Source organism: Dromiciops gliroides, chromosome 2 (genome assembly GCF_019393635.1).
Source record: "Dromiciops gliroides isolate mDroGli1 chromosome 2, mDroGli1.pri, whole genome shotgun sequence".
In the NCBI taxonomy this organism is placed as follows: domain Eukaryota; kingdom Metazoa; phylum Chordata; class Mammalia; order Microbiotheria; family Microbiotheriidae; genus Dromiciops; species Dromiciops gliroides.
This window is the reverse complement of record NC_057862.1, coordinates 434,199,545-434,212,298: the sequence shown is the minus strand read 5'-3', so window position 1 is coordinate 434,212,298 and position 12,754 is coordinate 434,199,545. Positions and strand designations below refer to the sequence as shown.

The 12,754-nt window shown below is 37.8% G+C and overlaps 1 protein-coding gene across 2 annotated transcripts in view; it reads right to left on the bottom strand.

Annotated features, from left to right (window-relative positions):
- The window catches only part of RABL6 (RAB, member RAS oncogene family like 6), a 90,403-nt gene that overhangs the window by 24,236 nt on the left and 53,413 nt on the right, over nt 1-12,754 (bottom strand). For both annotated transcript variants that reach the window (XM_043983631.1, XM_043983633.1), the window contains one exon: nt 2,723-2,826. In XM_043983631.1, coding sequence (XP_043839566.1) covers nt 2,723-2,826 — 104 coding nt within the window. The remainder of the gene's footprint in view (nt 1-2,722; nt 2,827-12,754) is intronic.

Genomic DNA, 12,754 nt, shown 5'->3' with positions numbered 1-12,754 from the left:
AAAAAGCAGGATAGATTTGAAAACAATGTATAGTATTTATTACATAAGTTTTTTTTTTTAAAGTAAACAGTCTAAAATGTAAATTCATGGTTTTATATTAAATCCTCTATGTTGTGCCATGTACATGGAAATATTCTTTTTTTTGGGTCATTTTGTATTTAAATTCAAAATGAAAAAAGAATTTAAAAAAAGAAAAAAAGAAGGGATAGACAAGCATAAAACATTGGTGACTGACTTTAATTAGTTGGTAAGAATCAGAAAGTTTATCTTCACCCCAAATCCATATTTTTGCTGGGAAAAAGCCCCAAGGTAATCAGAGATCCCTTCATTAGTTTTGTATATATATATATATATATATATATTTTTTTTTTTTTTTTGGCCAGGCAATGAGGGTTAAGTGACTTGCCCAGGGTCACACATCTAGTAAGTGTCAAGTGTCTGAGGCCTGTTTTGAACTCAGGTCCTCCTGAATCCAGGGCCAGTGCTTTATCCACTGTGCTACCTAGCTGCCCCCGCCCTTCATTAGTATTGAAAGGCCATAAAATTTGGCCTTTGAAGGACGCAGATGCACTAAAATCTCTATGAAAATCAAATTAGCCACAATAAAACAAATCCATAAATGTTGAATTAATATCTTCTTTTAAAATTTATAGAAACACCCCACATAAAAATAACTATAGATTAATACATTGGGAAACATGTCCCATAAATGAACAGTCAGAAAAAATCTTCAGCTTGGGAATGTTTCCCTAGTAAGTATATTCCTTAAAGGTAAGGACTATATTTCTTTCTTTTTTTTTTTTTAGTGAGGCAATTGGGGTTAAGTGACTTGCTCAGGGTCACACAGCTAGTAAGTGTTAAGCGTCTGAGGCCAGATTTGAACTCAGGTACTCCTGACTCTAGGGCCAGTGCTCTATCCACTGTTCCACCTAGCTGCCCCCCGCCCCCCTTTTAGTGAAATGTTATTAGTATTCTTTTTCCTTTTCTTTTCTTTTTTTTTGCAGGGCAATGGAGGTTAAGTGACTTGCCCAGGGTCACACAGCTAATAAGTGTCAAATGTTTGAGGCTGGATTTTGAACTCAGGTTTTCCTGAATCCAGGGCCAGTGCTTTATCCACTACGCCACCTAGCTGCCCCCTATATTTCTTTTTTTTGTTTGTTTCTGCATCCCTTCGGGCTAGGACAATGCCTACTAGATAAGAGGAGCTTAACAAATATTTGTTGAACTAAAGTTACTAAAAACTCAAAACTTTACTGGAGAGTTCAGACACTTAGGTTGTATCTATAGTTGACTTCTTTCTTTTCCAGGACAATAATGGTTGATAACCATATAATCATTTCCTCGATGAAATGATTCAAGTCAGCAAAACTATGTCACAGTCCATTAGTGACCAAATAGCACCAAGTGTGTGGCAATCAGAACACTAAACTGTGTGTGGGCATCAGCCACTGTCCTTTTTTAAAAAAAACTGCTCAGAGGCTGTATGGTTATTATTATCTCACAAGTAGTTATTGGATCATATATTTAGAGCTGGAAAAGCCTTTGGAGACTAGTTCAATAGTTCTCAGAGTGGTTAAATGACTTATCCATGATCATATAGGAATTGTCAGAGTTGGGATTTGAACCCAGGCTCAACGACACCAAATCTAACATCCTCTCTGCTGTGGCATACTGTTTGGCATAAAGCACTTTGTAAACTTTAAAGCACTTTATATCAGCTGTTACTATTATCACTGGTTATGCTAAATGAATACAGATCAAGTGGTCTTGAATTCTGGCAGTGTAATTTTTCTCTAATCAATTCAAATACTAAGTGAAAATCTAGTCTTAAGAATCCTTGTGATTGCTTAACATTTGACCTTCAAGCACAGTTTGTCTCTGTTGTTTTCCTAAGGAACTAGGAGTAACCATGGGAGATTGGAGCCTTGGTTTAGGTACACTAAAAGAGCTAGATATTCTTTTTCCAAGATAGGGTATGTTACATTTAAAGTTTAATTTGTTTCCTCTTAAGAACATAGGAAGCTAGACAAGAGTTTAATTTACTCTAAATATTTTATTGCACATTAATAATTAAAAAAACACAGCTAATATATTGGGGGCAACTAGGTGACACAGTGGATAGAGTGCTGGGCTTGAAGTAAGGAAGACTCAATTTCCTGAATTCAAATTCAACCTCAGACACTTACTAGCTGTGTGACCCTGGGCAAATCATTTAACCCTGTTTGCCTCAGTTCCTCATCTGTCAAATGAGGTAGAGAAAGAAATGGCAAACCACTCTAGTATCTTTTTCACGAAAACCCTAAATGAAGTCATGAAGAGCTGGACACAATTGAAATAACTGAATGACAACAACAAAAAGGTCAATTTTCATACTGAACAAGATTGTTCTCATCAGAAAAATCTCAGACTAGGCACTAGAGTTCCCTGTGTGCAGGTATTTTGTTTTTATTAGAAAGCATGAAGTATTTAACTAAAGACCTGTCATTATTTGTGTCAATGATTTTTTCTTTTTACTCAAAGGCAGCACACACATTAAGAAAAAAGGGTGTATATACATTATTTTTTTCCAGAGGGCTGCTAGAAAGCCTTAAAAACACACTGAAATGATACTTCTCTGGGACCCTAACCTGGAAGAAGAGGAAGGGTAGGAATAGAGAGATGTCAGTGACATAGAGCTCCCAAGATCCTATCAAACTCTAGAAATGAAGCTTAGCTGACATACATTTCGTAGTTTTGGTCCTCAGTCTCTTGCTGCACTGACAGCTCTTCCAATGTGGCATCGATGTCTAGCTGATTAGTCTCTAGCTGCCGTAGCAACGTCTCTCTCTGAAGGAAGAGAAATAAAGATAGGTTTGAGTAGGAAAGGTTACTGAAATGGAACTCCATGTCTTCTCTATCAGCCCAAGTATCACCATTTTGCCTAGGTTTAATGAATTAAATAGTAGATGAGTAGAGATGGTAATGCAAGAACACACTGAAAGTCCAGGATAGGATAATGGAGTATTTAATTCATTGCCATCATGAAGGGATGCTGCCTCACCTTTGAAATAAGAAACCTATGCCAAAGGCTGCCTTCTGCTAGGCACAAAAGAACACTGTTTTAATCTAGGCCACAGAGCACCACTCTAGCCTATTTATAGGTTCATCTCACTAAGGTCCATGTCCCATTAAACTGCCATGACATCTGCACCATTTTCCCCTCATGAGGAAGAAAGAAATATAACAAGTGATCATGATGCTTCCATTCAGCAGAGCAGAGCAGTACCTGGAAACAAAGTGAGTTTAAGTAAGTGGAACCTAAATGTCTGGAATGCTCTTAATTTCAGTTTGAGTTCCTAGTCCTTCAACTCTAGGAATTAGATTTTCTAGTCAGCTTCAGAGATAATAAGAACCTATGCTTCAGCAATTCCATCCAACACAAATAGTAAGATGCAAGAAGGAGAACATGCTTTACACCAGAAGGATGTAGTTAATTTCTAACTTCCTTGTATTTCTTAAGAGAAGATGTAGAGATGTGTTTTAGTTCATGTTCAAATAACTTAGCAGTATACAAACCCATCTGTAAAGATTTCATTTTCTGTTTGAAATGATCCAAAGGGCAAGGAAAATAAAAGGTCTATAAAGCTAAACTCAGTTTGCCCGGTGGAACATTTTATTATTAATCAAGCAGTAAACATTTATTAACTACCTACTGTGTGCCAGGCACTGTGCTAAGCAATGGGGATACACATAAAGAGGCAAAAAATAGTTCCTGCCCCTCAAGAAGCTTATGATTTAATGGGGGAGACAACATGCAAACAAATATGAAGACCAAGTTACATGCAGGATAAATAGGAAATAATTTTAGCAGAGGGAAGGCATTAGAATTAAGGACTGAGTCAGGAGATGGAGTGTTGTGTTCGAGGAATAGCAAGAAAGCCAATGTCCCTGGAACATAATATAAACAGGGAAGTAAAAAATAAGAAGACTGGAAAGGCAGGAAAGGGCCAGGCTGTGAAAGATTTTACCAGCCAAACAGAGAGTTCTGTATTTGATCGTGGATGTAAGAGGGAGCTACTGGAATTTATGGCTGGAGTGTGTCACATGGCCAGACCTATATTTCAGGAAGAATACTTTGGCAACTGAGTGGAAGATGGACTGCAGTGGAAAGAGATGAGGCAGGGAGACCAATCAGAAGGCTCTTGCAGTAGTCTAGGAGTGAAGGGATGAAGGCTTGCACCAGGAATTGTGAAGAGAATTTGAATGCTATTGTAAAGGCAGAATTGACAGGACTTGACAGCACATGTGTTGAGAAAAGAGTGAAGACCGGAAGGTAGCTGCCCTCAAGAGTAACCAAGAAGCTGGGAAGAAAGGAAGATTTGGAGGGAAAGTTTTGGACACATCGGATAATAGATATTAAAACCACATGCAGAGAGATAATTTAATCCAAGGGAGATGATGATTTTACCAATTGAGATAGTATAGAGGTAGAAGACAAGGTGGCCCAGGGCAGACCCTTGTTAGCAGGCATGACTTGGATGAAGATACAGAATAGAAAACCAAGAAGGATGGTCAGACAAGAAGTCTTCATATGTACAAACACACTGCTATAGACATAAATCCTACTGAAGTGTTATAGGAAATTCAAATGTTTTATCTGAAAACCAAACCATTGTTGCCTGCAAATTCTGCAAAGTTAAAGAATGTTTTGGGGCAGTTAAGTGGTACAGTGGGTAAAGCACTGGCCCTGGATTCAGGAGGACCTGAGTTCAAATCTGCCCTCAGCCACTTGACACTTAGGAGCTGTGTGACCCTGGCACCAATATGATGAGTCTTTGGGAGTGGAGGGCCACCAAGGTTGCCAAAGGAGGAATGAATCAGTCAAGATTGGAAAAACAGAGCAGGAGAAAGCTTATGTGCCAATCTTTTTTTTCCCCCTATATAAGTATTTTATTATTTTCCAATTACATTTAGAGATAATTTTCAACATTTGTTTTTATAAGATTTCTAGTTTCAAATTTTTCTCCATCCCTCCCCTCCCCAAGACAGCAAGTAATCGGATATAGGTTATATATGTACAATCACATTAAACATATTTCTGCATTAGTCATGTAATAAGAGAAGAATCAGAGCAAAAAGGAAAAACCTCAAAGAAAAACAACAAAAACAATAGAAATAGTATGGTTTGCTCTGCATCCAGATTCAACAGTTCTTTTTTTTTCTGGATTTGGAGAGCACTTTTCATTATGAGTCCTTTGGAACTATCTTGGACCATTGTATTGCCGAGAAGAATCAAGTCTATCACAGTTGATCAACACACAATGTTGTTGATACTGTGTACAATGTTCTCCTGATCTCACTCATCAGTTTATGCAAGTTCTTCCAGGTTTCTCTGAAATCCGCCTGCTCATAATTTCTTACAGTTATGTGCCAATCTTTACTGGAACTGGGCCCATTAGTGGTTGCTGAACTTTCAGCCTGGGTCAAATAGGCCCAGTCTCCAAAAAACCAAACTGAAACAACAACAAAAGCCCCAACTAAATATTGACTTCTTGCTAGATATTAGATAAAAAGATAGATATTCTCTAATTGCATTATAAGAATAGTAACAGTAGATATAGGTAAATTTTCTCTAATGGGGTCTCTCATTCCTATCATGGTTATTTAATTTTTTAAAAGTAATTTAAAGTATAAATTTATTTCCTATGGCACTGTCCATTTCAGGGTCACAACTAATCCTATACATTGTAAGCAAATTTAGGTATGTCATTTTTTTTTTTAAGTGAGGCAATTGGGGTTAAATGACTTTCCCAGGGTCACACACCTAGTAAGTATTAAGTGTCTGAGGCTGGATTTGAACTCAGGTCTTCTTGACTCCAGGGCTGGTGCTCTATCCACTGTGCCACCTAGCTGCCCCAGTATGTCATTTTATAATGATGATGTAAATATATAAAAAGGAAGAATTTACTTTCTGAAAATGTTTGCCTTAAGATCTAGATTCTATAGTTCTCAAAAAGATACAGATTCCAAAGTAATGATGGAGCTACACATCCAGAGAGACGGTAAAGAAGGGTAAAAGAAGTGATGCTAAAAAAAAAAATCCAATTCCATAAATGGGATTAGGATTTACAGAAAATATCCTTAGAAATAATAATATGTAACAAACTTGGGGGGGGGGATGTTGCATATAGTTCAGACCTGCTTTGAAGGCTGGTTAGATTGGCTGAACTGCTTTTTTCTGTCTCTGTTCCAAGGGAGTGTTTACTGGGTAGGGGAGCATAGAATTAGAACTGAAGAAAGCTGTGGACACAGACTTGACACTCTCTCTTTCTACTTGAAGCCTCTATAGCTAATTCTCTCGTGACCAGTAGACTTTCATAACATTTTCAAGGATACAAATGATTATTTATAAATTACATTTTTCTTTTTCCCCCCACCTTAATAGCATTTTATTTTTTTCCAATTACATGTAAATATAATTTTCAACATTTCATGAATTACATCTTAAGTTGGATATTTCCTAATATCACACAGGGAAAGAGCACATAAGAAAATTTATTTAATACATTATGGAACTCTCAGGTTTCATTCACTTATTTATTGAACAAATATTTACTGAGTGCCATATTTCTTTACAAATGTTTGTAATTCATGAACACAAGAGGATTAGGTATAGATACAAGAGAATCAGGTCTGTGTTCACAGCTTCCTTCAGTTCTAACTCTATAATCATCAAGCAATTCTGTGATCTATGACCTAGTCTGCAATTAGGAAAGATGGACTACTATCCCCTATTCCCAATTTTAATTGTAGTTATCTAGTTCAACATCACATTGTTCTCTACGCAAAATCTATGTTAGCTAATATCAATTGGGCTCTCACTATAGCAATGTAATAATTTTACTTCTCTCTAAGTGATTCTTACCCTCCAAGTCACATACTCCACATTGATTGTTTCAAACCTCTTCTCAAGTTTCCCATACTATCTCCTACTTCAAACCTTTCAGCAGAGGCCTTTACCTCATACTTTACTAAGAAAAGAAATTATTGCTGTGAGTTTCCTCTTTTCTGTATCTCAAACCCCATGAAATTATCCATTTTTTCCTCCTTTACTACAGTCTCTGAAGAAGTGGCCCTTTTTCTTACCAAGGCCAAACCCTCCATGTTACCTTGATTCTACATCCTCTCCTCTCTTCAAGCAGAGGCACCTTCTCTCCAAGGTTCTGACTCTCCTAGACTTCTCCTACCATGACTCAGTTGGTTTCTCCCTATGGAACTTCCTTCAGCACCTAGGGCTTTCTCATCCTAGAAAATCCTTCTGCCATGTCAGCCTTCTCCCCTCACTGTTGACTTCCTTCCAGGGACCTCAATTTCAGGAACAGGCGTAGCTAGGCATGGTTAATTTCCCTCTTGCTGTATTTCTGATTCTCTTGGATTTTGTCCACATGCCCCCACGAGGATACCTTTCCAGCCCTCTTTCATGGGCTGTTTCCTTCAATAGAATGCAAATTCGAAGGCAGAGTGTGTTTTTCTTTTTACTTGTATTTGTATCCTCAGTGTTTAGTACAGGGCTTGACAGTAAACACTTAATAAACGCCAGTTGTCTTGCCATGTGGGTAACTTGCAGATCTCTCTATCTAGCCCTACTGTCTCCAAAGTTCCAATTCTACATTACCCACTGCCTACTGTATGCATTTAACAGGATATTTCAGATACCTTAAACTCCATACGTCAAAACCTGAACTCATTATTTTTGGCCTCAAAGCTTCCCTTCTTTCTTTCTTTTTTCTTTTAAGTGACTTGCCCAGGGTCACAAAGCTAGTAAGTGTCAAGTGTCTGAGGCTGGATTTGAAGTCGGGTCCTCCTGAATCCAGGGCTGGTGCTTTATCCACTGTGCCACCTACCTGCCCCCTCCCTTCCTTCAAACTTTCTTATTTCTGTGAAGGCTACCCAAATTCTTCTAGCTACTTATGTGTATGACCTAGGAGTCATCTTCATTTTCTTTTTCCCTCAGTCTACATATAACAGTAGTTTACGAATCTTGTTGATTCATCTTCCACATCTTTAAAATCTTCTGGACTATCTACTAATATTCCTAAACCACAGGCCTGATTATGTTACTTATCTGCTGAATTAATTTCAATGGTTTTTACCTCCAAGATTAAGCCAGATTAACAAGCATTTATTAAATACTTAATATGTGCCAGGCATTCTACTAAATTCTGGGAATATAAAAAAAGGCAAAAAGAATGTACTTGACCTCATGGAATTCACATGTATATACAAGATATATCCTGGGTAAACTGGTGGTAATCTCAAAGGGAAGGCACTAGCAGTAGGGAATAAGGAGAGAGAAAGAGAGGAGTGGGAAAGGTGTCTTGCAGAAGGTGAGACTTGACCTGAGTCTTGAGGGAAGCCTGGAGGCAGAGTTGAAGGAACTCAGAATTCCAGGCATGGAATGACGAGATGAAATATGTTATGTTAAGAACAATAAGAAAGTCAGTATTGCTGGAGGGCAGAGTATGTGGGTGAGGAGTAAAGCACAAGAAGATTGGAAAGGTGGGAAGAAGCCAAGTTGTGAAGGGCTTTAATTATATAACTAGAGTATTTTATATTTGATTGATGATATAGCAGGAAGCCAATGTATTACTGAGTCAGTTTACCGGTCAGAACTGCACTTTAGGAAGATCATTTTGGCAGCTCAGGGGAAAAAGGACTGGAGTGGAGAGAACTGAAGCAGAGACTAATGAGAAGGATATTTCAATAGCAGAAATGATAAGACTTGGAAATGGACTGGATATATGTGGTGAGAATGAGGAGTTGAGGATAAACCCTGCAACCTTGAGTCACTAGAAGGATGGTGGCACCATTGACAGTACAAGCTGATTTTAAGATGCCAAAGGGCATCCAATTAGAGATATCTAATAGAAAGCTGAAGATGCAAGACTCAGGATTGAAATATAAATAAGTGAAGATCAATGAACGGAGAAACAGAAATAATTTTGTCATTATAGACCCCCTGGAAATAAAGAATAGATGAGTAGTTTGGGAAACAGATCACCAATCTGACAAAGTTATGGTACTACAGAGTGATGGTAAACTTCAAATTATTCAGATATCTTCTGTAATTGTCTCTTTTCTACCAAAAGCAGAACCAATAACTTGTTCATTTGCTTTAATGATAATTTCAACCTTCAAAAGGTAGAGGAACCAATGAGGAGAAAGTCTACTTTGGATATAATTCTCACTAAGAGTAAGTGTTAGAGTGGAAATGATGGGAACCTTTGGGACAAGTGCCTTTTTAGAGTTTGTGATAAAGAAGAGGAAAGCCTAACATGATGTGACATAAATACTGTATTTGGAGAGAGATTTCAAAGGGATTGGAGGGAGAAGTCAGATCCTATGGATCTACCATGTATAAAAATTCTACACATGGTATAAAGGTTAGAGTGACGAACTTGAGTCAGAAAGACCTAAGTTTAATGCTATCTTTGGCATTTACTATCTGTATGACATTGAGTCTATGTTTCCTTATCTATAAAAATAGTAGGTAAGTTGGCTTCTAAGCTCTCTTCCAGATTAAAATTAATGATTTTATGATCTTATGACTAATGGGAAACTCAAGAATGAAATACTGGGGGCAGCTAGGCGGCACAGTGGATAGAGCACTGGCCCTGGAGTCAGGAGTACCTGAGTTCAAATCCGGCCTCAGACACTTAACACTTACTAGCTGTGTGACCCTGAGCAAGTCACTTAACCCCAATTGCCTCACTAAAAAAAAAAAAAAAGAAAAGAAAAGAAAAAGAAAACAATGAAATACTGAAGACACAAAGGAAAACTATGATGAAGAAGAAAAAAGGGGAGTTGTGTGGAGACTAATATGGATGCATATTTTAGTCTTATCTGGGTAAAGGTGACGATCAAATGAGAGATAGGAAAAGAGAATTTGAGTAAAAAGGAGAAAATTGTGCAGCTGAGTTGGTGGTGTTTGGATTAGTGAAGTAGGTGAAAGGTTGAATTTAGGGAGGAGAAATATGAGGGAAATTAAGGAAAATATGAAGAACAGTCTTCAGGTCAAGACAGCACTCTAGATTCAATTTCTGGGTTATAAAAGAAGATCAAGGAAAATTAAGGTTATAAAAAGAGTAAGAAAGGCTGAAGATCAAATGATTAGAACTAGAAATAGATCTAATAAGGAGAAGGTAGCTAGAAAGATAAGGCAAGGTACAGAAAAAATAAAGCAGAATAATAAAAGATTAAACAAACTGATAAAAGTTGTGGGTGGGGCATACTGTTGAAACAAGAGGTTGGTACAAGGCTAAAGGGAAGGTGGGCATGGCCATGGCATTATAATTTTTTTTTGTTTGTTTTTTTTTGGGGGGGGCAATGAGGGTTAAGTGACTTGCCCAGGGTCACACAGCTAGTAAGTGTCAAGTGTCTGAGGCCGGATTTGAACTCAGGTTTTCCTGAATCCAGGGCCAGTGCTCTATCCATTGTGCCACCTAGCTGCCCCGGCATTATAATTTCAAGAAACAAAACTGAAAAATTTCAACCATCAGGAAGAAGAGGAGAAACTATACAGTGACTTGCATCAAGTATTCAATGTTTGAATTTCTGTCAAATCTCTCTGGATTCTTTCAATGACTTTTCCCTCCTCTGAATCTAAGACACTATAGGGAAGCTCTCAATAATTTCCTAAAATATGCTGTCCAGGCTCTTTTTTTGATCATGGCCCTCAGGTAGTCTGATAATTCTTAAATTGTCCCTCTTGGATCTATTTTCTAGGTCTGTTGTTTTTCCAGTGAGGTATTTTACATTTTCTTCTACTTTTACATTCTTCTGATTCTTTTACTGCTTTCTAATGTTTCCCTGAGTCATTAGTTTCCATCTGCCCAATTCTGATTCTTAAAGAATCAGCTTTTTTACCTCCTTTTCCATGTGGCCAATTGTATTTTTTAAGGAGTTGTTTTCTTTTTTGAAGCTATTGACTCTCTCTTGCATAACTTATTTCTTTTCTCAATTTTTCTTCTACTTTTCTTATTTGATTAATAAAATCCTTGAGAATCCTTGAGAACAATTCATCTTCCCCTTTGAGGCTTCCATGTAGGCATTTTGACATTGTGGTCCTCTTCTGAGTTTATGTTTTGGACTTCCCTGTTGCCATATTAGCTTTTTATGGTGAGGGTTCTTTTCTGTTTCTTACTCACATTTTAGCCTATTTGGTGCCTTTTAAAGTTGAGCTCTGCTCCTGGGGCAGAGGAGGCACTGTCCCAAGATTCTTTCGCTGGGGTGCCAGGGGCCTGATCACTGGCTTTCTGCTCTGAGGTCTCAGTGGCTTGAAGCTTACTCACTGCCTGGCCTAGTTGTACCTGTTATACAGTGGATACCCCAGATGGCAGATTGTCTTCTGCATTGGGGCTAGGGGGCCTCATAACTGGCCTGCTGTACCACTAGCCTGCTGAGCCAGGACCAAGGGTCCTCAGCTGCTAATATGTTCTATGGCTAAGATTGCCATGTGCTGGCTTGCCCAGACACCCTCTGTGCTGCGCTATTCTTTTACCCAAGTGAGAGAGACCTTTCCTGAAGTCCTTCTAGGTTATGTTAAGCTGGAAGTGTTTCATTCCATCTTTTTGTAGGTTCTATAGCTCCAAAATCCATTTAGAGACATAATATAACATTTCTGAGGGAAATTTGAGAGAGCTCAGGCAACTTCTTAGCTTCTCTATGCCATCTTGGCTTCACTCCCTATCCACATCTCCCTCTGGAAAGATAATATAAAGATACTAGAAAAATGCTTTTCCACTCTCCAAGAGATCATGAATGAAGAGTTTCTAAAGGAAAAGGAAACAAGGCTGCAACGGGAAAAAATAGTTCTGAAGTAGAAGGAAAACTTGACTCCTATCAGATGGAGAACATAAGAGTATTACATAGAGGGAAAAGTGAATGAAGCATATACCTGTACAGTAAGTAAGAACTTAAAACAGATTTAAGGCTTTTCCTACAGAGGAAAATTAGACACTCTGAAGATGCAGAAGATTCTTGTACTTTTACTGAGTAAAACAACAATAGCTATCAGGTGAAGAATCACTCAGTAAAAGCATAAGGGGAAGAATAGTAGCAGTTGGTGATTCTCTGATCAGAGAAACTGAGACTTTTTTGTTGACCTGATAAAAATAACAGAGAAATCTGCTGTCTTCCAGGAGCATGTATCTGAGATATAAAAGAAAGCCTTCCAAAAGAGATAACTACCCAGTTCAGTTGATTCAAATGGACAAAAATGATACTTTCAAGAGGAACCTAAAAATATGGTCAATGATTATGAAGTTTTCTTCAAGGAACTAAAGATTTGTGAGATAAAAAGAAAATCCTAAATCACAGAGGAGTATAGGCTATGTTTTCCTCATTGTTGCCCACTGAAGGCAAGTGAGATAGAAGATATATTCCTAGCTAGAGATGGAATAAATCTAATAAAGAATATATTTGTCAGAATTTCTTTCAAATTTGATCAAAAGGACTATAATTATAAACTATGAAGAATGGGGGAGGGACTAGACTGCTTATGAATATATTCTAAGTTAGATAGTACAGAGAGTAGTCACAAAGAAGGAAAAATATCAACTGAATTGCCTAGAAATCAAAGACAAAACCCAATGGTCTCAAACCCATGGTTTCAAATGTCAATATACAAACACCCAAAGACTGAGCAACAAAGAAAAATTAGAAGTCCTAACCCATGAAGGCAAATCTTGATCTAATAAATATCACTGAGACTTTG